The 26869-nt window shown below is 48.0% G+C and overlaps 5 protein-coding genes across 5 annotated transcripts; 2 read left to right on the forward strand and 3 right to left on the reverse strand.

Moving 5' to 3' along the window:
* Positions 1-1231: 1231 nt before the first annotated feature.
* Positions 1232-4309, reverse strand: BKA55DRAFT_513361 (uncharacterized protein; the record flags this gene model as incomplete). Its single annotated transcript, XM_046187887.1, has 2 exons — positions 1232-3696; positions 3745-4309. The coding sequence occupies 2 exons, from the start codon at positions 4307-4309 to the stop codon at positions 1232-1234; spliced, it is 3030 nt and encodes a 1009-aa protein (XP_046048520.1).
* Positions 4310-7533: 3224 nt separating this feature from the next.
* BKA55DRAFT_540151 (uncharacterized protein) lies at positions 7534-8727 on the forward strand (the record flags this gene model as incomplete). Its single annotated transcript, XM_046190224.1, has 2 exons — positions 7534-7548; positions 7624-8727. 2 exons carry the CDS (start codon positions 7534-7536, stop codon positions 8725-8727), a joined length of 1119 nt encoding a protein of 372 aa, XP_046048521.1.
* Positions 8728-12202: 3475 nt separating this feature from the next.
* Positions 12203-12361, reverse strand: BKA55DRAFT_594614 (uncharacterized protein; the record flags this gene model as incomplete). Its single annotated transcript, XM_046195690.1, has 1 exon — positions 12203-12361. One exon carries the CDS (start codon positions 12359-12361, stop codon positions 12203-12205), a length of 159 nt encoding a protein of 52 aa, XP_046048522.1.
* A 4214-nt stretch (positions 12362-16575) lies between these two features.
* BKA55DRAFT_569825 (uncharacterized protein) lies at positions 16576-17103 on the forward strand. The gene has a single exon (XM_046192963.1). It carries the CDS (start codon positions 16626-16628, stop codon positions 16845-16847), a length of 222 nt encoding a protein of 73 aa, XP_046048523.1. The 5' UTR covers positions 16576-16625; the 3' UTR covers positions 16848-17103.
* A 2809-nt stretch (positions 17104-19912) lies between these two features.
* Positions 19913-25041, reverse strand: BKA55DRAFT_513661 (histidine phosphatase superfamily-domain-containing protein; the record flags this gene model as incomplete). Its single annotated transcript, XM_046187913.1, has 5 exons — positions 19913-20114; positions 20174-23515; positions 23623-23644; positions 23706-23852; positions 23925-25041. 5 exons carry the CDS (start codon positions 25039-25041, stop codon positions 19913-19915), a joined length of 4830 nt encoding a protein of 1609 aa, XP_046048524.1.
* Between the last annotated feature and the right edge of the window lie 1828 nt (positions 25042-26869).

Here is a 26869-nt window from a genome sequence, read left to right on the forward strand (position 1 = left end):
ACCGGCCAATCCAATAGTTCAGGTTGACACGATATATGTCGCTTGGTTCGGCTATCAACATATCGGTGGTTACAGCAAGAGTTGATCGTCCTTGACGTGACGGTTTGAAGCAAGAAACAACGTCGGAGGATGTTCAAACGTGTTCAAAATGGTAATCTTTATGTTGGATCAACTCCACTGCTGACGTATCCAGCATATCCCTGGTTGCGAAAGTTGTTAACGCGCCAGCCAGCCATAACGCACAGAGGGGAAGAAAACCATTCATGACAAGCATCTGCCACCTAAGCGACGGATGTGTGGGGGAACAACCGAGGATGAATTCATCAACGCCGCCTAAGAACACGAATCCTTCGTAGTTACCCACGGTAACCGATTTGTTCGGAATCCTTTGGCCGAAGTTTGTGCTTTTAGCCGCATGGAAGTATGTGATAGCAACTTAGAAGATTTGATAGTTATCGTTCTCTCCCACTTGCCATACTGGCTCTAGTACAGTACGGGGCTCAATGACTTCGTTGACGTTGGTCGTTGATGCTCTCGTCGTTGGGAATATGACGCCCGTTTTCGTTATTGAAACTTTTTGGTTGACTGTGCTCATCCTGGTCTCTGCAGGGTGCAAAATACGACTTTTTCGGTTGTTTCCCAGTCAATATTTAATAGGTCGATGCTTCAGACTTCCAAGAAACCGCCATGAAACGCACGACAGTGAAACTCTTATGGAGCACGGAGCATGAACTCAAAACACTCTTGTCCGCCAACGTGTTTGACGAGTGTCGATCCAACCCCTCAATGTTGCAACGAACCACAACGTTGTTGCTGTAGAATTCGCAGGGATGTTGTAGGGAAGAAGACCCTGAAACTGTAAAAGATCCTTGCGAACAAACGTGATCTTCCGCCAGTCGAAGATGCCTATTGCAAAGGTCGATCGAAACTTTGTGGGATAATGTTGATACTAAAATCGCGAGGGAATAGGCATTTGGGCAAAATCAGTCTGTCTCAATGACGGACAGTACGAATCACAGTATCGGGCGAGTACCTTCCCGCCTTCAGTTTTATCGTGACGGGAAAGAAGCTTCACTGCCAGCTGGTGGTTCCTGCCCGAGAGTCTTGTCAAGCAAATTAGGCAAAGACTGGGCTTGGTACCAAGATATACGAATTAATCCAAGAATTCATTCATCATCTACTTTACATCAAACATAAATCCTTCTTCATGTAAACACCCATACCCAGCTCATCATCTCCTCAATCGATGTCCCAGCACCATACCAGCAAAGGCGATCAATCGATAAGCAGTTCCGATTGCAACCAAAACACCAATGTTGAGCCACTTGCGGTCAAGATGATATCCAGTTGCCTCAGCTGCAATATCGACCTGAAAGAGGTATGCAAAAGGTGCCACAAGCTGCCCAAAGTACAATTCTGCCAACCATGTTGCAGGAGACGCTCGCCAAAGCCACTCCATATGCCAGTCCTTAACAGATGCCAATGGAGGCGCGGAGCCAGAGAGAATACCAGTGATGAGGGCAATCATGGTAGCAAATAGTGGCGCATCTTCACGTCGAACGACCATGCTTACGATACTCGCAAGGCCATAAATGCAGTAGAAGTACAGCAAATTTGTGAGGAATGCAAGACCCCAGTCGATGATGGGTACAGACAACAAGAACAAGGGCACGGTGAAGTGCATGCAACCAAGTGCCATACGGGGAAAGACAGAAATAACCTTGGCAAGGAAGTAAGCCAGTCTAGAATGGCCTGCTTCGGCCTCTCGCCTGTACAAGAGTGTCTCTTCAGAGAAGAGCTTGACTCCAGGGGCACCCGCAACAAGACCAATAGCAATGGCAATAAGAAGGGCGAATTGTGGTGCAGAGAAGAAGTCGATAGCCGTCGACAATACCTCATAGGGCTCGTGGAATAGACCGACAAACATAATACCGTTCTTAGGGTTGTTGGCGAGACCAAGCAAGCCACCTGCGAGAACAGCAAGACCCATCTCGGCAAACAGAGCAGCCCTCGCGCGATATTGCTGAAGCATTGCACGGCAGAGGCAGAGCCACCCTTGTTTAACATAGGGAGCACCACGCTTCTTGAGGGCCTGGCGCATCCCCGTATCGCCCAGCATTGTGGACCTGACACTCCTACGCTCGAAAGCCTCTTCCGATTTGCTCTGGCGCATCTTGGTCCAATGCGAGATGAGTGCTTCCTTGGAAACATCGCCAGCACTGTTGTACTCCCGACCGTTACCGGTGATGATATCGGTAATTACATCAGCATGGTTGCTGTGCTCGGGAAATTGGAAGCCCATGCTCTCGAAATATGTCTGTGACTCCATCTGAGGGCCTTCATAAATGGTCTGTCCGTTACCAAGCAGGATGAGATTATCAAACAGGTCGAAAATTTCAGTTCGCGGCTGGTGAATGATGACAATGATGGAGATGCCGAGTCTTGCGATGGCCTTGAGCGTGCGCATGATAGATGATGCTGCGGTAGCATCCAACCCACTGGTCGGCTCATCAAGGAAGATAGCCATTGGGGCAGCTGCCAATTCCATCCCTATGCTCACTCGCTTTCTCTGACCACCACTGATGACAGGCTTGCCTACGCTACCGACCAGGGAATCTCGCACGTGCGAAAGCTCCAGACAGTCAATGACAGACTCAACATGAGTTTCAACATCCTTCTTGCTCCAGTTACGAGGAAGTCGAATACGGGCCGAATGCACAATGTTCTCGTAAACCGTCAGCTCGGGCAACACGATATCATCCTGAGGCACGTAGCCTGTCAACTTTTTGTACTGCTTCATCTTGCCTGGAGTATTGTTGACCGCAACGATACCACCGGTATTGCTCGTTTTACCCATCAAGACGTTGACAAAGGTCGATTTACCAGCTCCTGAGCCACCCATAACAGCAACAAGCTGCCCCTGCTCAATAGAGCCTGTCACGTTCTGAAGGATAGGTCTGGGGCTCTTTTTGGGATGAAAGACAAGATCGGAGTATCTGAAGGAAAGGCCGAAGTTGGTTGCCTCAGCTGCTCGGCGCATGGATTCAACAAAAGCTTTGAGCTGTGGGTTGGCCTCCAGTTCTTTCTGCTCTTGTTCGGAACTGTAAACGCTGTTCCGCGAAAGAGCAGCCTCAAAACCAGTTCGCGTACGTCCCTCTCGGAAGTCTTGTCCGTATGGTGAATAGGGACTGTAGCCGGGCTGCATTGGAGCCATCTCATTATCTTGATCTTCGGGCAACTCCTTGTATCCACGTCCAGTGATTGTCGCTTTGACGGCCCTCATGGTCTTGTGTCTCTTCAGAGCACCAGCATGGGCCTTGGATGTCCTCTGCCATCGTGAACGGAACATCAAGACGAACATACCGACAAGGAGGAGAAAATCGATGATGACTAGAACGCCCACAGGAATCAGATATCTCTCGAAGGAGGCACCTTCCGGACACCTACTGCCAGATAGGCATGGTGTTGGAGTCGAAGCACCAGGCTGGCAATATGAGCGGGCGGGGCATCTGATCTTCTTCAGACCCTTTCCCTCTAAGGGGCAATAGTGGCCCGCCTGGCAGATGATCGGCTCGAAAACTCCCATTCCCACGTTTGAGCCATTGAACGAGCAAGTCATGCCTGAGAGACGTGCAACTGTACATTTCTCAAGAGGAGGGCAGGACTGAGGGAGTGAATTGATGGTATTGTTCTGGCCTAGAAATAGTCAGTTCTGGTTTCAAATGACCGAATCAGCAAACTTACAAAGGAATCCCTCTTTACAGCCATGCTCCTGCCAGGATGACACGTTCTGTAACTGCAGAGGAAGGGCGCCAGGCCTCCAACAGGGTGCCGCATCAATGGGGAGCTTATCGTTAAGCAGTTGGTGTGTGGTTCTGTAGAAACTGGTTGAGAAGCTCGATCGGTTGGTGCCAGTACAGTCTCGGTCGTAGACAGTGAGCGTGTTCTTGTCCTTCAAAGGTTTGAGAGAACGGCTCTTGGAGTCCCAGACGAGGTCACCTCCGACAGGTGGGTTGGAACCGTCTTCCATGGGCAGATCGAGCGAACCCTTGGGATTCTTGGCTTTATACCATTTTCCGCTTGTGATGTTGTAGACGCCCTGTGTTTGGTTCCCAATGCATTGCCATGCTGCTTGGCCATTATCGAAATTCGCTCCGGCTTCGGCGAGCTTATCGAGTCCAGGTAGCGCACGAAGAGCGCAAAGACATGCAGTTGTGTCGAGGAAGCTTGGTGTATCGGGCTTAGCACCTGGAAGGAAAGGTTGTTGTGGTAGCTTAGCGTCGTCGACGCCATAGCTTGAAAGTGACATTGTGGCGTATCACTTGTTGCTCAAAAAGGTAGAGAGGTTATCGACAACTTTAACTCTCTCTTTTTCACTTATATCCTCAGGGAAAAGGACGAGGAACAACAACAGCAACGCTCATCATGTAAAGCCAACAGGGCGGCATGTACTCCATCTTATAAGCCGGTTGGGACATTGGGATCTTACAATCTCAATGAGGAAGAAAAAAATGAAATTCATTGCCTAAGATCCATACGGGATTCCGAGCCTAGGATTCGGACTAGGGATGTACCATTCAAGGAGCCTGAATGAGACTCATGCGATGGGCCTTGGGCAGTGCTTGTGAGATTTTAGTCTCCGCGATGGATGCACAGGGTTGGATCATCCATTCCCAAAAGGCGGTGCTCGAGAATCCTTCTAGGGGTTCAAGCTGTTGCAATGTTTACGGTCAATTGTGAGCGGAGACTCAGAGCGATTGTATCGCCATTGGCCGGACCAGCAATACGAGAAAGAGGCCATATTCTTGTGATAAAGCAACGTCGTGCTGAAAGATATGACTTGATCCGTATCCGAGGTTCTTTAGTGATGGAACGCCAAGCAACGCTGTCAGCCTCTTTCTTTTTCTCCATATTGCCGATGCCAGCAGCCAATGCCTCAACAACAGGGACAAGGCCAGGGTCTGTTACATCAGAGGCGGCAGCTCCTGCGGGTCGTCAGCGCCTGGTCAAACCAGATAAAGCCTAGGTCGAGGCGCATTTGCATCTTGCTCAGCTTTGCGTTGTGGGGAGCTAAGGCTTAGCGAAAACGAATTTCGAGGTGAAGGGAAGACGTAGGGCTGACCTGACTTGCTTGAGACTGAAGTTCTCTATGAGATGACCGTCTCACTGAAAAATTGGTGTTTCAAAGAAATGACTTAATAGGGTCTTATCTTGCGCTACGACGCCACTCTCCTGGCTAGGAACATAGATGTCAGCAATGGCGTCGAGCCGTGAGATGATGCTTGGCTATAATCATTAGCTGCGCGACCCTATTCATCTGATATCCACATCTTATTCTAACGTCCCTGGGGCTATCAATCGATGAAACCCTAGACAAATTCCATTCTGACACGGACCAAAAAAGATTGCTATCATGCAGTCCTCGTGGCAGTGTCAGCGATAACCATAAATCCTTTCTCGAGGCTCGCGGCATGTGCTTCGCTTTTCGGGTCCGACCAGACGCGATGATACCGCCATGTCAGCATTCATGTTACCTTGAGTGTCGATCTTTGAACAAAGTCAAGAATATGCACCTCAGCTCGCCAATCCGACACTGGATGTAGTGTTTGGGTTTACGTATTTTCCTTGCGCCTCGTCGGCTGTGGTACAGAACGCTGTTGCTATACCATGAAAGCATTTTGGTCTTGTCGCATCAACATGTTGAAAATGACTCCTGCGTGTTATTGGTGTTGAACCGGAGGCAATTTCATAATACATCTGTATGACCTCATCAGTACTGAGCTTACCCTAAGGTCCAGAGTCAGATATCTTACTTTAACAATGCTGAACTGAAAGGCGAACGACATTCAAGATCACTGGAACATAAGTCTCTAGTTTATGTCGATTGGATGCCGAGAAACGAAGGACAGATGGAGCGTCTGGTGGGTAGTATCAACTTCTACGATTCAAGTTAGACAGTGACCAACTTGATCTATCTGGTTGTGTTCAAGAATAGCATCCGAAGCGCCGGCCAGCCTCTCGACCACAGTCAGAGAGGTGTCTCTAATCTGAATTTCTTTTCTGCAGCTTGAAGGCGCCTCATCGAAGACGCTGTTTCGAAGGCCTCGACACTGGACAAGATTAAGAAACTTAACGTCAGCAATGATTCAAGCGATGAGTATGGTGAAACTGGCGTGCTGGGTGAGCTATCTGGATTGATACTCATGTTGGTAAGAGTATTGAACTGAATTTCTCGTTGAGAAGACAAGAAACCGAGGGCCAGAGGGTCACTTATAGCAGGATACAGATTCAGCATCCAGCAGAGGACATTCGCCAGAAACATTGTGTTGTGAGTCCATGGTAACAAAGCCGCATGAAGCCATACAAATTCAGAACGGAGGATGGTTCTATGACTTCAGAAATTGTCAAGCTTTTGAAGAGAGAAGGAATCCCCCCATGTTAAATCTGTCAGATCAAGCTATTGCATAGATAAAGATGTAAGAGAAAGCCTCTTTATCTCACGTGCAAAAGTTGAGGTTCCCAAGATCTGACTGTCATCCCAAGGTCTCTATCTGTCGATGCAGTAACAATGGCACTCGAATCAAGGTAGTGAATCGTCTGTAATCATGAAAGGATAAAATGAACTCCCTGAACGAATTGTGAAGACACCACGAGAGCACCATGTATATATTGAAATTATGAAAGTCTCCAGCATAGCTACATCGAATCTGGATACTCGTGAGGCTCAAGGAGGATAGGAATAGAGATATATCTTATCACATATGAGGCTAAGATTCAGCCTCCATCTCTGAGCTTTATAGGAGACATTGATGAATATAGAATTGAGTGACAATCAATTTGTCCTTACGCCTTTTCTCTCACCCTCTTTGATGTCTTGATGCACACGCTGGAAAGTGGAGGGCCATGTCAACGACGCCCTTAAACCTTACCGCCAGCCACTCCGACTCTGAAAGGCTCAAGACTTGTTAGTTACACTTATCAGCTGCCTAAACTTGCTTACCAAGTTACTCGGTCAACTGAGAAAAAAGGGAGATAATGAAATGATGAATCAACTGTATAGCAATTTCCTTCATGTCTTGAGAGGTCTATTACGGAACCTTGTGGGGGGATTCCGACAGTGGAGGGTTACCGAACTCGGAACCGAGGCAACAGAAAACAAAGAATAAAAGATGGGAGTTCAGCGTAAAGAAACAAAAAGAACACACAATGAATTACATTGGGTTAGCTCGGCTGAATTTGATGTCGAATCTAAACTGAGACTGTATTGCAATCAATAATTTGTGATTGGATGCATGTATATATGCGGTGTGAGATCTTCGGCAGCGGGAGCCGAATTCCATGTTATCTCAATTGCCCGCGTTACCTCCTCAAAACTAACAGGAATTAGGTACCTTAGGTTAGTGCTTCAGTCGGTTGTGGCTTGCCTTGTCAACGAGGGGTTCGTATCTGATTAGCAACCCAGTTCTACCTTTCGCATCATAAATATTGCTGCTTTGTCGTGTTGACAGCCTGTCAACCAACACATCAAAAATAATGAAGGTCACTCAGGTAAGTCCACCCAGGCCTCTACTCACATGCAATCTCTGTGAGAGTTCCTGGACTTTTGCTAATAGTCCACCATAGCTTTGGTACTATCCTATCAAAGGACTAAGAGGCATCCAAGTCCAGTCTGCCAAACTTGGACCGCAAGGTCTTCAATATGACCGTCGTTTCATGCTTTACAAGATTGAGAAGTCGGGCGACTTCAGTAAGATCCAGTTGTCTGGTCACCCAGAATGCAGCCTTTTCGCACAGGAAGTCGTTGGCGACAAGATCCGGGTCAAGTACCTGATACCAGAAGAGCCACTTGTGCCATGGAAACCAGAGCAGGACACTGTCCTTGAAGTCCCAATTGAACCGTGTATCAATGAATTGAGCAAGGCCGACGTAAACCTACATCAAAGTCGTGTTATCGCATACCGCATGGGACCCAAATATGATGCATGGTTCACCGCTTGCTTTGGTTTTGACACGGCTCTTGTCTTCATCGGCGATGGTCGACGCCCTGTGCTGGGAACATTTTCTCCCAAGGCTCAAGCTACTCTTCCGCCATGGCCAATGTTGCTTCTCAACCACCTTTTAGGGAAGAAAGCCGCCGAGGATGACTGGATTACCTTCACCGATTGTGCACCCTATCTGTTCACAACAGAAGAATCTCTCAACAACGTCAAGGCCCGGCTATCGACATGCGATGTTGAAATGAAGGCGATGCGACCTAACATTGTTCTGGATGGCGAGACCGCATGGGATGAGGACTTCTGGGCTCAACTGACCATTAACAGTGCCCATCAAGTAGCTCTCACCAAGATGTGCGGACGATGCACTTCGCTCAACGTTGACTACTCCACTGGCCGTGCAGCTAAAGGGGAGCGTGGCACGGTACTCAAGAAGCTCATGTCTGACCGAAGAGTCGATACTGGATCAAAGTATTCTCCAGTTTTCGGCAGATATGGCTTTCTCACCAGTAACTGTGGCGGCGATACGACCATATCGATTGGTGACAGCGTGGAGGTGACCAAGAGAAGCGCCGAGCGTACTGTATGGGATTGGGCATTGGCGGATCCCAAAGTCGCGAAATATTACCAGTCTTCGTCAGACACAAAGTCGAGAATGCCCATAGTCCTCTCATTCTGGCTGACTGCTGCGGCTCTGCTGGGCCTGCTACCGTGTTGGCTTTTACTTGCCTGAATAAACATACCCATTTTTTCGATCAAGGTGCCAGAACCAGTGACAAGAGCACCAACGTTGCCTCAGCGAACCGCCCTCAAACTACCGGCCGATGCCTTTGAATATGCACAATCTTGCAAAGAAGGCAGCTCGCAAGAGTACATGTGACCCAAACCAGCCTTGTATCCGGCCGCAAACGCCCAGTGTCCGTCCGCAATATCTCGGTGCGGGAGGCCGGAGGGGTGGAGACTGGGGTCCAGCCCTTTACCTCCGACGCCGAGACGGAGCGGTCTCTCTTCGGCATGGCAGTGTCCGTAAAGGGCCGCAGGCGAGTAGTCACACGCAACTGACAACTTCTTGTCCGAGCATCTGGAAACGTTCCATCAACCCGTGCATTCTTAAGATTTGCTGAAGTGTGACAAGGTCGTCACACGAAGTGGTCACACAAAAGACCTAGCACAATCTCAAGAGCATGGCAGACCCTGCCACCCCGATCGTTGAGTGACATGAATGTGCATGGTCGAAGAGCTCGACAACTGATGCTTGTGAGTTTTGAAACAAAGCAAGACAGGGCAAGAGAGCTTAGCCAGTCTCTAAGCGAACAACTAACGGACCAATGAGTGAGGCGAAAGTCTGAATCAACAACGATACCATCATGTATGCTCGGACAGCTCGCAAAGCACCTCAGAAGCTCCGGGTACGTTCCCCGATGGGGCCGTGTCGGCCGGGCGGGCGGGATGTCGGATTCGTTGAACATGGGGGTTGTGTCGTGCCTCGTGATAGTTGTTAAGGTTGTCGGCATGACTCAAGATAGTTCCGTAGAAACAAGCCATGATTGAATACCAAAGTCTATATGGTGGTTGTGTATCATACATGTTATCGAAACATTTGCGAGGCTGTAAGCGTGTATGTCAGGCATTGGCGTGTTTCGGTAATTTAGAAAACCCCTGGTTCGTGTATCGACGTTGCTTCTCCACCGTTGGAAGCGTCAAGCTGGGGACCTGGGCTCGCGAGTGCACCGTGTGCAGAGTGGAAACAATACGAGACAGCTTCTAAGTTGTTCTGGAAGGCTTCTGGTGAAGATTGGACTTTTTGGCGGGCCGCTAAGAACGTCGATCAGACTGGGGGCGGTGTGAAGCCTAGAATAGCATCATCCGCCTTAAGGTATCCATAGCTAGCTCTTTCAACGATCTTGGTGCTGGTGCTCCCTCAGAGTAGAGTAGGTAGCTTCTTTGCTTTCGCTGCGCCATGGCACAGACACAGACTGCCACGCTCCACAAGACTGCCACAGCCATCCGGATGTTTCCCAGGAGAAGATGATGTGCATTATTCCACGTCAGCTTCTGTCTGGTAATGGAAGTTGGTTGACCCGCGCAACCTAGTCCAGTCTAGTCCAGTCGGCTCGGGGAAGTAACGTGAAGCGAGGTGCTAAGAGGAGAGAGAAAAGTTTAATGTGATGTAGTAATGAGAATATTGTAAAGGTAGGATCGTGATGAGATGAGACAAGAGATCTACACGATGGTGCACTGAAAGAAGGCAGGGACTCAATACGAGACCCGAGGCGGACGATGGAAGAGGAAGCGGCAGCCAATACCTTGAGTGGGAGGGGAGATTACAGGACTTTGGCCTCTTTCCTCATTGTCCACCTCAAGTTTCTGGGCCTTGGGGATGAGAAGGAAGGTACCACTCACGCTCACTAGTCAGCAGCTACCTGACGTCGTGTACTTACTCGTAAACTCTGGACCAATCAAGGCTCATTAGATCGAATTGCTAGGTGCCTTGTATGAGATAAAAAGACTGGGGACAACTGCCGCTGAGGGTAATGATACTGATTAAGACGTTCATGATTCAGTTTTACATCCACCACATCGATGATGATGACCACATAGCTAGCATTTAGTAGTAAAGAAGGAGCCAAAGGTAGAAGCAGAATATTTTCATTTATGACGATAGCAATACACTAGGTTGATGCGTGTGTTCCTCTCATCCTCTTGGTATCCTCTGGTGCCCCGTATCTGTCTGGCTTGAGCCATAGTCTATGTCGAGCGCCGACCCTAAAAAAACACCAGTCCCATCCATAGAAATCGTTGTTTTTCTGTCCTTGCGCCATGAGCCAAACGGAAAGTTTTGTTGGCTCCAATAAGAGAGGTCATAACGACGTTCCCCTTTGATCTCTCTCCCGCCCAAAAGTCCCGTCAGCAACCAAGTTGCTTCTGGTAGTAGAGGCTGAAGAGATAAGACCAAAGCGTGGGGTAAACCCTCCGAAAGTGAGAAAAAGAAAGAAAGAAAAAAAAAACCCCCCAACAAACACCATTTTGATGCAGGCAAAGAACAACAAGCCAGGTATTACAAAGAAGAGAAATCGAAAAGAAAAAGGGGAAAGGAAATGAAAAGAAAAGAAAAGAGACAACATCGAAAGAGACCAGTCAGGATCACCTGTAACAGACCAGATCTCCTAAAAGGGAAAGTTCATAACTGGGACTGTAGATTGGAGGAGAGCTCCAGCAACGTGACACGTCTAACAGTCCGGTCTTCCACTGTTGCGTTGCGTTGAGTGTTAGACTGGTCTGACTGGGTAGGTAAGGTACTGTAAGCTTGGGTTGTCGACTTGGGTAGGGCCACAAGCGAACGAGACGGCGAGACAGAAGCGTTGGAACTTGGTGAGCTAGTGAGTGAGAGAGTCTTCGCTCCAGTCGCAAGGGCCAAGGGGGAGGATGTGACTAGTGCTGCACAATTCCGAAAACGGGCCACAGGTCCCTGTGAATGGAATCTCCCACGTGGAACGTGCAGGGCGCTATTCCGTCATGGAAATCAGAGGCAGAAGCGTAAAAAGTCAAAGTCACCCAAAATACCACCATTTGGCCGAATACCCCAAAGAGACACTGACATAGCCCGACTGAGTCACTGTATCAGCACCTAATGTACTCCAAGTTGTTTGTTGTTTGTTGTTGATGTCTTGTCCAATGCATGCATGCGTATGTGTTGTTCTTCGAGGCCCAGCTCAGCTCAGCTAAACTGGGTATGATAGGAAAATCTCAAGCCAGTGAGTATAAGTCGAAATGACGTTGTGTGTCAACTGAAGGTGAAAAGAAATGCTGTGATGGGTGCACGCGAGGGGGTGTGTGACAGTTCGGTAGCCGTGCATCCAGAGCCAGCTCCGGGCTGCCGTTCCGCAGTACGTAGCGTACTGTAGTGTAGCGTAGCAGTAAGTAACTTGTGCCAAGTGCAATCAAATCAAATGCCCATGCTGAGACCATCTTCTCTGATCGCAAATGTGCATCTGCACCGAGACCAAGAAGGAGAAGCTTTCCACTTTCTGCTTGGGTTGAGCCTCTCGCGTTTTTGTAAGTCAGACCATATCAGTGGGTGCTGAGTGAGGTTGCAGAAGCAGAAGAAAAAAGCGAAAGCACAACAAAGCAGCTGCACACACATTTTCGCATGTGGCTGCCAAACACTGTCTCGGCATTAAGTGACTTGCGCATGTACACACAAGCCCTTAAGCAGACTGCGTGCAAGGTCGGCATAGATGAAGCTTGCAGTAGGTGCACTCCCAGATCATCCAGTGAGGACCGGACCGACAGTGCTGGCAGATCCACTGGACAAGAGTGTTGTCCGACTTGATCATTCGGAACTGGTGGGCGCAAGCGTTGGCCATTTTGTCGGGAATTGTGGCGGTGTTGTGGGTGGTACAGTAAAGGTGTAGATGCTGTCGAGAGTCTCTTGAACCCTCTCACAAGATTTGATGGCCTGATTGGATGCGGCTATGTTCCTGGGGGAATACAATATTAGCCTTGCATGCATGCATGAGACAGACAGCCCAACATGGGATGTATGTAAGTTGTAAGCAGATATGTAAGACGCGGTATGTAGAACGCAACCTCATGTCCGCTCTTCCTTGGACTTACACGATAGCTGTTGTATGAAGCGTCAGGGCTTTCAAGGCGGAGTGCGGTAAGATGTTGATAATGCAATGCAACAACAGGATGAGAGTTTTCCTTTTATGGGTGTAAAAGGTGAGAGTTGAAGTAGTAGAGTAGGCAATGTGTCAGAGTTGTTGTGGGAGATGTCGTGATTCATCAACAGTTGAGGGAGGAGGGCCACAGGTCTTTATACTTGTGAACAGCAGCGAGAATCAGGCGAAGTGACAGAGTTTCGGTGTTGGTGTCAGTTGCACGCTCAGTGGTTGCAGTGTAAGCAAGACAAGGCAATGCAATGCGGTTCAAATGTAAGGTACAGAACAAAGAGTAGAGTTCTGATATGATGTCGTTTGCAAGGAAGGACTGCCAAACGGAAGCCGGGATGAGGAGGGCCGGGATGAGGCTTGCAGCAACGGGCCTGGGAGATAAACGACGGAAGAGGCACGAGCAACGAGGCGGAAATGCCGACAAGGTGGTGCCAACACCAAATTGAGTAGATTAAACGGACGATTGACGGGAGACAAAGCGAGCGAGCGAGCAAAGACGAGAGGGAGCAAGGTTATGTGAAGTGAGGTGAACTATGGGTATGGTATGGATATGGATATGGGGGTTCGTTCTTCTGGTACAGTAGCTTCAATGTTACAACAACGAAGAACTCCCGGGGGACATTGGCGATAATGTACCCGCCAACGGGTCCCAAAATCATGGATGTGTGGATGGATAGACGGACGGACGATGTTAAAGGCCGTGCCCTTGCTCGACCCTATCCTGTCCTGACTGTCCTTTTGGTCTTGAGCCGTCATGCCCATGCCAGGGCATTAAAGACAGGAAAGGTATGGGGGTAAGTTAATGCGGAATCTTGAGTGTACTGTAGAGTCGTACGTAGCACAGGCAGTGCAGTGCCGTACTCAGAAGTATAGTTCTCTCCTCCTGTCGGCCCAAATCCCAGATGTGCTCCCAATCCCCGTTAAAGGTACGGTACGGTACAGACGGATGGGGTTTGTAAAGGATGCCCTGTCCTTGACGCTTCTGGAAGACTGAGAAGAATAAAGATGGGGAGGGGGAGAAAAGAGAAGCCCAGGGAAGGGAAGGGGGGTGTATATCTTAGAAGACGGGGCCCTCTAAAGAAAACAGCCTAGGGATAGGTTCCAACAACTGTAATGGGGTTTGTAGGCAGCGAACGACCGAGAAGCACGGGCAAAAATGTGAGTGAATGAGTGAGTGATGGAAGGTCAGTCAGGTACTGACCGAATGACAAGGTAAGGATACAATCCTAACCTCCACTATCACATTGAATTAGACAGGATCGAATGGGGTTGGGAATGGGGTATAACACTGCAAGAGTTTAAGGTATCCACTGATGCAGGTACGTCGCCCTGTTTGATCGCGCTAGGTACGGCCAATTACTGCCTGTCGGTTATGAACGACCGAACGAATTCAAACAGACAGAAAAAGAAGAATTGGGAAAAAAGAGACAACTCAATTTCAGAGGAGGGGAATGACGGATTAATGAGGAGAATATTTCCCAAGGTGAGATAACGCAAGTTAACTTGTTTAGCAACCAAGGTACTTATCTATCTAAGGTATGGTGTGGTAAGGCTACAGTAGAGTATTGTACCTACCTACCTATACAAGTAAGGTAAGGTAAAGTAAAGTTAAAGGTTAAACGACACCTCAAACTTAAGGATAAGGCAGAAGCAGAAGCAGATGGGAGAGACTCAAAAAAAGCCACGGGCAAAAGCCAACTGAATTGGAATGGCAGGGCTCCGCTAAGGTACCAAAAGGTGCACACCAAATCAAATCATAGGGCACCTGTGTCCTGGTTCTCGGGGCCAGCCCAGCAGCGCCAGGATCATATTTCATAGTGGAGACCTCCACTACCTTACACTCCAGGGCCACTTCTAGGGGGGTGCAGCACTGAAAGACTGAGGTGAACTGTCTTGGATTGGATTGGGCGTAAGCCGCAAAAGGGGACTAAAAGCTCGTGAAGTGGTGCTAGGCAGCTTCTGAAGGCAGAGGCATGCATTCTAAAACTGCCCGTACGGAATCGATACCGAAAGTGCGGCAGATAAACCCAAAACCTTGGTCTAGACTTTAAGAGTTAGCACACCGGCCGTGCCGAGGCGAAATGTCCACTCTGAAATAGTGAGACTGCCTGGTGAGGTCACAGGTGGTCTTGCTTCTGACCATCACGATCTGAAAGGTTCAAAAAAGGTGTGATTCGGTAAAAACAACAACATCGACTTCTTGTTTTTTCACCTCTTGGGAGTTTGTATCCATCCATTCATCCCTGAGTGTGATGTAAGAAGATGCGGACCCCACCCCGCGGCGCGGGTAAGGAATCATACTCATCCAATGTCAAGATAGGATATTTACCGAAGGGGTAATGATCCTAGTGCAAGATATTCGACGTGTCGTAATTGGAGGAGACATCTATACGCAGCACAACCGGGGAGTTTGGAAAAGGTACCAAATGCAGTAGAGATGTTCCTCAAGAGACAACTAGACAGAAGTAATAAAACAAGCAATTGAAGAGTGTTGATATAAAAAGTGCGGCTTCGGAGAATAAACCAAGCCACCACCAACAAATATGGAAGGCACACGGTTTCAAATAAGTTGTAGGGTCAACCACTTTTGTCGTCTCTTTTCCCCGTGCATACGACTTACACATAGTTATTACCAACCACCCGGGCCTCTAAACTACTAAAATTATGCTCCAAAAGTCTCTAGACACCCCACAGTGCTGCATATAAAATACACTAACTATATTATATAATATACTAATAAAGCTATTAAAATTAAAATAAATAAAAAATACTATTATATTATTTAGCCTTTACATAAATACTTTTATATATAAATAATTTTTATTTATTAAGTAAATAATAAAATATTTAGCTTTAAAAAAGTAGTATTAATAGTTAGTGTGAATTTAAAGGTATATTTTTTAATTTATATTGTATTTCTAATTACTATTGGCCTATAATTATTACTTAAAATATATCCTTTTTTTAAACCCTTATAACTTTTTTTATAATTAGTTAAAAACTTTTTACTTTTTATAAATAATATATTAATAGCTTATTTATAAGATAGTCTTTTTTTTATTTTTATAACTATTTTATTTAATTTATTATAATAGTTTAAAGAAGAAGTAAAAGTGGGGTTTTACGGTGTATACTGTGTACTTGTCTAGAGACTTTTGGAGCATAATTTTACGTAAGGTTTTCAATAGAACCTCCACTGCTGCAAAAGACGCCTGGAAACTCAGCCCTAAACCTCAAACATTGGCACTAGGCGAACTTCACCATGTCAAAAGTCCATAATCCTGCGAACCCTAATGTTCCTGGACCAAAGAAATCATGCCATTGGAAACTCGCCGGAGCCTCCGACCACAACTCTGGTCCTGATCTGTGCTAGGATCATCGTAATGAACTCAACTTCAGACATGGAATATGACATTCATCAACAGGGAATGATACGTAGGAAACAACAGCCGGATGCAGTAACGTTGAACTGACCGCTGTCCCTGTCATCAACCTAGTACCCAGTCGATCATCTGTTGGCGGCACTCTGATGACTTCCGTTCAAACAGCCATCATTAAATTTCATGTCCTGATTCTGATCGTCCAAGCACAACCAATACAACAGCCGCCTCATCCCTTGCTATTCTAGTTGAGCGTACCATACTAAATCGGCTTCTTTCCGGGGCCCGTGAAAGAATAACCCTATCCTTATGCCTGCTGTGCGAGTGCTTTCTGCCGTGTCGTTTCTTACAGAATGTTTTTCTTTTTTTATGTCTTTGCGTTCAGACCCTCAAACGCCACAATCAAGTCCCGTCCGAAACAACTTGGTGCATGTTGGTCTCTTTTTAGCTGCAGGGCCGTAAAACAACTCTAGAGTATAGCGGCCAATCATAGCTGAGGAATTAAGCTAGTTCTTCATGACAGCCATTTACCAACCAACTGCTTCTGTCCCTGTTCGAACAAGTTTGCCTGGCATATGCAGTCTATTCACACCGGTAATGTTGCCGCTGTTTGGCGGTCACTTCTCCTGACGTCTTCTCTATTATCATCCTTTGCATTGGCCAGCTTTACCCTATCCCATCTGGTGCACCTTTTCGGATATACAGGCGAACATTCGCTATTCACCCACGTTTGGCGGGGAGGCGTGGGTGAATATCCTTGCAACTCGTGGACCCTCATCCCGATGCTGGATTCATGACGATGTTGAGCCTCACTCACTGACCGCCCGCCTCAGTCCACTCTAGGCCGGTCGACCCGTCCCGTTTAGAGATATTAATGACATTTACACTGCGTATGGATCTAATTACGTTGTCCCGCATGTTTGTAGCGGCTTGTGGGGGGTTTTTCGCCAATGTTGATATTACTCCCGAATATGTTCGTCTACTCCGACGAATGCTGACTTGGTATGGTATGGCACGGTAAAGTCACATTTTGTCATTATAACATAATCCGGATATTAACAAATTCTTACTTGTGTGTGTGTGTGTGTGTGTGTGTGTGTGTGTGTATGTATGGTCTGATTTTGATTATCCCCTTTCAGCGAGATGCACCGAGGCAAAGTGAAGTTGTTCTGGGCCTACTTCCTTTTTTGATCTGTGACTGATGGATGACCCCATACTCTCTTCTCCATCCCCTCCTCCTCCACTTTCCACTTTCCGCTTACACGGATTGGAACATGAACCTAGGAAACCATCAACTCATCCATACCTGCCTTAGCTACCTTACCCAAGTGCTACCTACTGTTACCTTCCGGACCTTCCCACTCTGAATAGTTCGCTTTCTTAAGACCCTGTCATCGAAATCTCGTCTGTCACCCCTTTTATTTTGTTTTCCATCGTATCTCAGAACTCTTTCTCTTAGCTTCTCCATCTTCATCACAAATATCGACATACATACCCACGCATCATCGTCAACAATCACCTCCATGTTATCAAATCAAGCAAGGATTATAGGGAAATGCCTGCCTGCATGTACTGTAGTTCCCTGCTTGCTTGATCGAAAAAGACAACGTGGCAGGCCTTGTCGCTTGTCTCTTCGCCTCGCTACCAAATTTTCCAGATGCATGGCGACTCCATCGTCGATCGCAAGTCTCAGCCGCCCAGATATGGTATTCCGCCTGATTACCATCTCTAATTATCCGGTATTGGACTTTTTGAGATCCTCTTTGATAGCTACCCTACATAGAGCTCTCCAGGCAGAGATCCTCATCCTGCTCAACTAACTATGATCTTAGACTACTCGCTATAATCGTTAAATCTGCTGACTTCAACACCATGCGACCCTCACACGGGCCACCAGCTTACCCGGCACAGTTTACTCTCCCCGGAAACGACACCAAATCCGCTATCCATCCACAAGTAGCCTGTCGCCGGCTTAATCTGGCTGTCCCGGCATTTCAACCGCCCCCATTTCCACTAAGGCATGTCGACAAACCCCCTGGTCACCATTAGACCGCTGCGAGCTGCAAGTGTCCTGCAGTCTGCCACACTTTTGGAAAGCCACCCGTCCGGGACCCTGGCTCTCACAAGCCAAGATCGGTGGCTGTTGAATGTCAAGAATGCCCTACATGGGCTTCAACGGGCGTCCAACCCTCATTTTAACGCATCGCTTCCGAAACTGAAACCAGGAGGACCGCATATATACAACATCATTGCGTTCACTGAGAGTTTGCTCCTTCAACCACCTCAACATTCGGCCAAATGGAATAGAGGACCGCCTCGCCTGGGTTTCATCCCCTTGTCAGTAACCGTAAAGAGTAGTAACAAGAAGCAATTGATCGGTTGTTGACCTTTCTGCTTTCGAACCCAACGGCTACGCGTTCCCACACCCGTTCAGAGTGCAATTGGATCTTCTTGCATGCCAAAATCTGACATACATGGTTTTTCATCTCGACTTGAGCGTATCGAACGGCTCAGTCCACATCTGCCGGGGTACCAGCATCACATTTCCCCCATCTGCAAGTGCCTCAATTGTCTCTGATCTCCAAGCGGAGTCTCTTCCGTATACGGTCACCATCCCGCTGTCTTAAACCCTCTCGATCTTGAGTGACGTCGCTAACTTCATAACGGTAGTATCCCTGAGCTTCAGTTTGCATGTGTTGAAGCTTGGGCCCAAGATTCTATGAGTGCCTGCCTCACTCGACTTTAGCTTCGAGAGGCTGTCTCACAGTTCTCATGCGTTGAGCTGGATGTTTCATCTTTCGATTCCGGAACTCAAATGGATTTGTAAGGCTGTTTCTCTATTATTAAACATTTGTCCTCAGCTTTGCATGGCTCAATGGACAATCGTCAAGCCTGGACTTCGTATCAGGTGATGGCTCTTCAACAGACCACCAAGAGAGCCTACCATCATAATCCACAAATTCCAGAACGCAAGTCGAACTTATGTCCTGGGTAATCAAACAACCGTGGTCCCTGTCGGTCTGGTGTGAACACCTCCACAATCTGATCATTGGCACGTCGGTGTAGAAGTTCCCCGTGCAAAGCTCGGAGTTGATAACACCACATCTACACTGCTTCGCACGTCAGGTCGTCCCAGAAATTCATCCCTGAAGTCAGTTGATACTGAATCTACGACTTCGGAGCGAGTTTCAGGACAAGAAAAGTTTACCGGCGATCGCTTTTCAATACTCTGACCCAGATGCCCGGTTTCTGGGGCTCCGAAGTATGAGCCTTTTTTATCTATGCTCAAGACTACCGATCCCACGCTGTTGGTTTTTCGCAATTAGGGGGGATCTCTACCATGCTGTGCCGAGCCTCGGAGAAAAACCCCAACCAAACCTTGCCCGATCAAAAAATCATGCCAAGAAATCTAAGAGTGACACCACAATTCTAATCCCGCAGCGATGTCCCTCATGTGAAGGACTCATTAACCCGATAAGGCCAACTGCAATGCGACTACCTCACAACTAGTTACGTGAAAGCGTGCAGATTGAGGTTACAGAGAAATACTTTCACATGCCAACTCGTGTTTCCATTTAAGAGCAACAAGAGTCTGTGACTAGCCTGCTTCTATTTAAATGTGGGTATTCTATTTCGATAATGCAAGATAACTTGAGATGTCACACTAAATCGTGACAATACTCATCATACTCTCTCAACAGCTCGCCATTATGAAACATACAAGGGGACTTGCAGACGCTACGCCACTATTGGGTGATTAGACAAGCCCCATTACAAAGTCCCGAACTCCTCTGGTCGCCTTATCACATACAAGACATATGATATGCTCTCATCTTCGTCTTCTCGGGCTTACTTCCCTGATCTATGAGATCATAACTTCACCAGCACCAGTTGCAAGTGTCTCTGAACCCTCTTCTTCAGGAGATTTGGGTTGCTCGGTTATGCCTCTGGACGGCGCAGTCTTCATCTCTAACACATCGCTATCACTGCCTTGTCGTTCAAGGTCCTCGAATGTGAAGGCATCAGACAGGTTGACTGCCAGGAACGTCTTTGGTAGTTTGACCCTGCACGGATGTTAGTTGATATTCACACGGCATTGGCGGACGTCTGAAGAAAGACTTACTGGTTGAATTTGGCTCGGAGTGTCTTGATGACCTGCAACCAGTCCGCGTGGGGTGTCAAACTTCGCCTGGGAGCACATCCGATGCAATGCCGACTGTCGAGTTGAACATGCAAGGGATCGAAGACATGGCAGCCAGGGCTGATGGTGATACGAATGCTGTACGTAAACGTAGGCGCGTCGTGAGGCGATGATCCATCGCCTGATTTCATCTCTGCTTCGTAGAGTTCAAAGCAGATCTGAGAAAGGTAATCGAGCTCTGGGATAGTGCTGCGCTTAATCTTAGTCTCAACGCCTCCCTCAATGATACAGTTTAGCAATGTATAGATATGTGACTCCTTGGTGAAGTAGAAGAATGACTTGGCGTCATCCGACGCCTGCATCTCCTCTAGATCCTGCACAATCTCCTTGAGGAGAGGCAGAGATGTGAGCAAACCAATCTCGAGTTTCTCACTATCCGAGATACCATATTCCTGAGGGCAAATAAAGTCAAACAGAACCTTAGCAAGACGGTAGAGTTCCTGCAATGGTTCATTATGAGCATCTGTTGTGGATGCAGTCTGCTTTGTGCCCTTATAAAGGCGGAAGTATTGCTCTGGTGGCGCCTCTTCGTTGAAGTGCCGCAGATTGTTAAGGAACGATCGTCTTCTAAACAGTTTCTTGACTGAGGCTGATCTGCTCCCTGCATCCACCTTGTCTGACCCTTCAGGCGAGTGGTGATGACTCTTATCACTCTTGTCATCGGAAGTTTTGCCATCCTCAGACTCTTTTGACTTTCCATCCTTGGTACCATTAGAGCCTCCAGGGACACTGCTGGCACCAGCAGCTGTGTATTCATCAAGCATGTGGTTAGGCGGCGTGTATACCCATTCGAGGAACTGACGGTTGTGCAGTGCATCGAACTTCATGGTGTCATAAAGTTCCGATATCTTGCTTGGGTCAACCTTTTCGCCATCACAGAACTCCTGGAAGAGTTTCTCCCAGCGCTCTCGGAAGAGCTCAGCATCTTCGCCACAGCACCATCTTGACTGAATCTGGTTGAGGGTGTTTGCCTGCGAAAGTGATGAGGCAATTGATGAGCTTGAGTTTTCTCCTGACAATTTCTCGGTACTTGGGTTTGAGATAGCATTGAGGGATGTAACAGCACCACTCTGTAGCTTTTTGTAGTTGTGATCCATCACACGTCGGTGAAAGTTCATCAGCTGTACGACTCTTGTTTGTACTTCAGACGGTTCAGGCATGTTTTCTGGCCAAGTGAACTGCGCAGGACGCTCGTTGCCCTTGCGTAGTAGCCCTTTGAGCTTCTTCTTGACCTTATCCATCTCATCTTTGGCAGCATTTGAATCATCCAAAAGATCCTTACGGATGGTGATAAAGTCCTCAGGGATATCCTTCTTGCCCAAGAATGATGCAGCCCAAATTTGAGCACTGGTAGTCACACGTCTCTCAGAACTGCTGAAAACGTGAACTTCGTCTAGAATATCCCTGTTCAAAAGCATGAGGTCGTTGCGCATATTCTCGCCGAGTTCTTGAGACTGATATCGGGCCGAATGTGTTGGCTCGCCTCCCCATTTGACAATGAGCTGCAGTTTGTCGAGGACCAAACGCTCCTCAGCGGCGGTGAATTTGGACATCGTTACTCCAGAAAGTGAATCTTGTCGTTTTGGACCCTGATGAGACTTATCCTCCTTGGATGAGTCGCCCGCCTCTTCAGTGGTATCTTTCTTCTCCTCGGTCACGGCGACTAGCTCCTCACTAATAGCTGGCTCTTCTGTCTTCTTCTTTCGAAACATAGGCTTAATTTGAATCTTCGTACCCGGCCAGCTGCCCTTCTTGACGAGAACATTTCGAAGGGACCGAAGCTTGGCGCGATCCTCGATTCCTTGTTCGTAGGCCAAATCCACGGCTTGGACGACACTTCCAAGCGCGGCTTCTCCAATCAGCAAGACTTCTTCCTGGTGGCCCTTCAAAAGTGCGATGAAAGGTTCCGAATGAAACGTAAACTTGTACTTTTGTTTAGGAGTGCGATCTGCGTGTCGAATCACTGAAACCATACCCTTCAACTTCCAGGAGTGAGTCGGCAGGGGAGGCTCAGGGGCAATGGATGCTGGTTCTGACGGAGGCTCCGCAACCGCGCTCTGCTGAGTTGGAGGGGCGGATGAAATCCCCGGCAGGGTCACATCGACAGGAGTGGGTGGGATCGCTGGTGTCGCCAACGTGCTGTGTGTTTTCGAGGGTAGTCCGCTGTCTGGGGGTAGAAGAGGAGTAACTGTGCCGCTCGGTGCACGACGGGAAGAATCGTCGGGCTGTGAGTCGGTGGTACCTGCAATAGAATTGATGCTCGTCCTGACTCCATTAGTGCCAGACTGGGTTTGTTCACGGTCCTTGAACGCGTTAGATGCTCGGGTGAAGGGGTCTGTATCTGATGGCGCAGGTGACGGCATCGGGGGAGTGACACCACCCTTTCTCATTTTCTCCTTGATAAAAAGGTCCTTCAGGATGTTGGAACAATGATCATAGTAGTCGTCATTATCCTTGACAAAACTCCAGCCATTGACATCAATGACATAACTCTTGCCTGATGCTCGCAACATATCAAACCCACAAACTCTCTGTCCGAAAGCGGTGGAGATCCGGCTGGCCATCTCTTTCTCTTCAGCACCAAGAGCTGTGACATAACGCAACTCTTTGCCATGAGTGTTTCTTCGCACCACACCATCCACGACAGGGCTCTTTCGGGTCTCTGCGTGGCAATAGTTTGGACCAACCGTGTAGGCTTTAACATCTTCGGCGTTATCAACTTGCATAAAGCTTTCATAGATGTAACTGCTTCCCGGTTCTGTGATAGCTCTGGGGACATTGAGGTCTTTGATGTAGTCAGAACTCTTGTTTCCGATCTTTCGGAAGAGTTTTCGAGCACCGCCGCCTTCTTCTGTAGGGAAATATATGATGATGTTGTGATCTTCGCCACTTGTTGGTTTCTCAACAAAGGGCTTTCGGAGTGTTTGACCATCTACACTGATCGTATTGCCGTCTTCGATAAGCTCTACTTTTTGGGGAGGCGGTGTCTGCGAGGGGTCAATAGGATCCAGAGAAACTCCAGAGACGTCCTTGATATGTTTCACCATCTCTGGCGTAAGATATTGAGGACCACCATCACGAGTAACCTCGACGCGCTTTGGCGTCCTGACCTCGATCTTGTCGAGTAGGTGGAGACACAGGCGACGGTCCCATAGAATCTGCTGCATAGGAACATCGTTCACACAGAAGGGCTTTCGTGCCTTGACATAGGCAATAGCCTTGTCAAGTGGAAACCCGTCGGAATAGAATGAAATAAGATAATCACTGCATCTGGTGTTAGCTATCACTTTGGGTAATTCGGCACGTGCCCCTTGCAGCACTACAGATGCACCCCACTATGCTACTTCAGCTCACCGAGAGGATCTACTCACCAAATAGGCCAATTCTCAACCTCTGCACACAAGATAGATTAGTTTCGTTCTGGAATATACAATTTCTGCGTTTGTAAACTCACCTTCATCGAGGATAACCTTATCACCAAAGACCACCACATCGAATTCACGATTGGCGATGAGTCGGTTCAGAATGTTCCTGCTGGGCTTGCTTCGAGCCTTGACATCTAGAGCGCACACACCAATGACACCCCATCGTGATGGTTTTACTGCAGCAAGTTAGACACTTATTTCTGACAATTTGCTTTGGAAACGTTTAGAAGCGAGGTAAAGCAACATACCATCTTCTCTCTCTCGATGATGGGGACCCCGATCGCTACTCGGGCTGTGGCTGCTGGTTGCTGTGCTTCCGCTAAAGCGTCTCTTGGCTCGGCTACGAGATCTATCGGGCCCTTGCCGCAAGCCGGATGTACTGCTCTGCATGTTGTCGTGTCGAATGGCTCGTTTTGTAAAGTCAAGTGGCTGCGAGTGAAGATCGCGAGGCGTTAGATGATGTTGATTAGGATGTCCCACGACTGATTGACCCGGTTGGTTGCTAGAAGTAGTGACAGTGACGTTGGAGACTTCTGCTTCGGACTGGCCTGTTGCTGTACTCTTGCCCGTTGACAGTAATCCAGGTACAGATCTTGGTGGGGTGCCTAGCTCTGAACCATGAGCTGATGATGAACCGCTGAGTACACCACGGGCAGATGCGAGAGAGTAGATGGATGTACCGGAGAGTCTCCTAGACTGATAATCCGAGGAAGAAGACAATCGGTGGTTCGGGGCGTTGGAAGCTTCTGACGATACGGTGTGGGAATTCTCGTTGGCGGACGGTAAGCGAGTTCGCTGTTGGTGGGGTTCTTCTCCAGTGCCTGAAAGTTGCGAATCGGCCAACGTCTGTTCCTCAGAAGCGGTATCTGAGGTCATGGACTCGCGGCGAGTACGTGCTAGAGGCCGGGGGTTCCTGATTGGTAAAGACGAGACAGCGGTTGTTGAGCTTGGAGCTGCCGTGAAACTGGCCCGGCGTGCGGTTGCGTATGCGTCCCTAGTGACGGGCTCGGCGCCGCGACTCTTCCTTGTGATAGCGGCAGCAGACGAATTGGCGAGTAGCGAGGCCGATGTGGAAGACAGAGCACGAGATTGTCGAGGGGAATTGGGTTGAATATTATGTTGTTCGACAGAAACGTAACCAAAAGTGAGTGACGAAGAGGGTGGATGAGAGTGTGGGTGAAAGCGGCGAGGCGAGGAAGAAAAGTCGGCAGCGGAAGGTTCACCGGAGGCGGAGACGGAGGAGCTAACCGATGGTTCTGGTTCTGGTTCTGGCTCTGATTCTGCTTGTGCCTGGGATGGGCTGTCATCGGTATCGGCCAGACTAGCAGCATTCAAATCCGGGTCCAGTGGGTTATTCTTGTTCATGGTGTCCAGTATTAACGGTCCGCTATCTCCACGGACGGGATAGATAGAGTGAGCCAAGGTCGTATAGAAGGGTAAGGTAAGGTAATGTAATGTATGATACAGTATGGTAACGTCAAGGTAGGTAAGTATCTTGTGTGTGTTGCCGTTTCTTGTACACACCCAAATGTCTTGCGTGAGAGGCTGTCAGTGAGTACACCAATAAAAATAGAAAAAAAAAGGCCCGGTTGTCAATTGATTCGTGTTGTTATCTTCTGAATCCAATAATACCAAATTCCATGAGCTCGCAATCAGGTGTCAGAAAGGTCTGACGTCGATGAAAAGGGCCCGTTTATTAGCAGGGTTAGGTTAGACTACCGAGCCCAAACTTGGAGCGGACAGAATAAGACAGACGTTTTTCGATGTCTTGATGAGTTTCTCGTCTCGTTTGCCCACTGCTTTTGAAGAAGATGAAACGTTTATCTATAGCCGATATCAATATGAAGAGGACAATAGACGAAAGACTCGAAAAAGAAGTCGATGCAAGAAGTTGATGGTTCTTATTCTGTTCTGAAAACGAGTTGGGCCTTTACCTCGTTTGGTGTTAAGGCGACAATGTGATTGCTGTGCCGTGATCCCGTCAGGTATCAACAAATACAGCCAACGTTGGGATCTTCACGTTGCTGAAGGTCGCTAGCCCACGATTGTTTCTTTTTCATTCCTCTTGTAGAAAAAGCTGCAGGGCAATGACCGTTGCAATGACGAAGATCTCCATGGGACGGTTGCAGTATTTCGGTTGCTGCTGGGCTAATGGAACAAGGGTCTGTATAAGAGGCCAGAGAAAGAGAGGTGCGGGCAGGTCCTTTGCTTGCTTGCAAGTGACTATTCACATATATGTTCCTGCTCAGAAATACATGGAGATCCTTGAGATGCTTTTATCATCATCAGTTTACTAAATGACAGGTGCTATCAGTCACCAGGTTTGCTCCAGCGTAGATGCTTCTGATGGCGGGGCTACTGCAGCAATAGTCGGTCATCTGGGGAGTGCTTCGGTTCAGTGCATGTTAGTGTGGAGATCCATCAACAGCAGCCGCATAATTCAAGTTTTGCTCAACAACAAGAAGCATATTTCCAACATGTGGTTTGGTACAGCATCAAGATACACAAACGAACCGTTAAAGTGACTGCGTTCATGCACATGATATCTGCAAGTAAGGCGCCACGCCCACAACTAGTGAGACATATTCCGTCTTCACCGTCCCAGGAACTCGGCAATCAAAACGACATCTGGAAGGGGCATGCTCCAATTGAGCCATGTTATTGGACCGACGCATCGCGAGAAAGGATGCCCCCGAGATCCCAACATGGGGGGATACGGCCCCCTTAGTGGCTTGAGGCATGCGACAAGCTTAGCTATTGAGCTATGTAACCTAGAGAACCGATGACAGCTTGGGAAACGGTCTTGGTACTGCAGATGCGTTATGACTTGCAGGAGATCGGACCCATGGATCTGATGTACCACAATGAGGTTATTCCTTGATTTCTACGAGTTCTGATTATGCGACTCTGGGAGTACAGCTCTGATCATATAACACGATATCTACTATCCCGTCATAAGTTGTTAAATCATGATTGACCTTTTAACAAATACAAGCTTGAGTCTCATAGGTTCTGTAGGGTGAGGCTATATAGCTAGCTAGCTCTTTTCCGTAGCTTGGACTCCCATCGCCAGTTTCTATATCAAGCTTGATACATCTGATATTAAGGTTACTGTCAAGAATCTGGATTCGCTTTTCGATCCGTCTCATTCTTTATGCTTTCAACTACTGATATCTTTGAAGCTCGTCGTTCC

The sequence above is a fragment of the Fusarium redolens genome, assembly GCF_020744475.1.
Source record: "Fusarium redolens strain MPI-CAGE-AT-0023 chromosome Unknown BKA55scaffold_9, whole genome shotgun sequence".
Lineage (NCBI taxonomy): Eukaryota > Fungi > Ascomycota > Sordariomycetes > Hypocreales > Nectriaceae > Fusarium > Fusarium redolens.

Coding starts and splice junctions, on each gene's coding strand:
- BKA55DRAFT_569825 (XM_046192963.1), top strand. CDS start 16,626: ATGCAGTCTATTCACACCGGTAATGTTGCCGCTGTTTGGCGGTCACTT.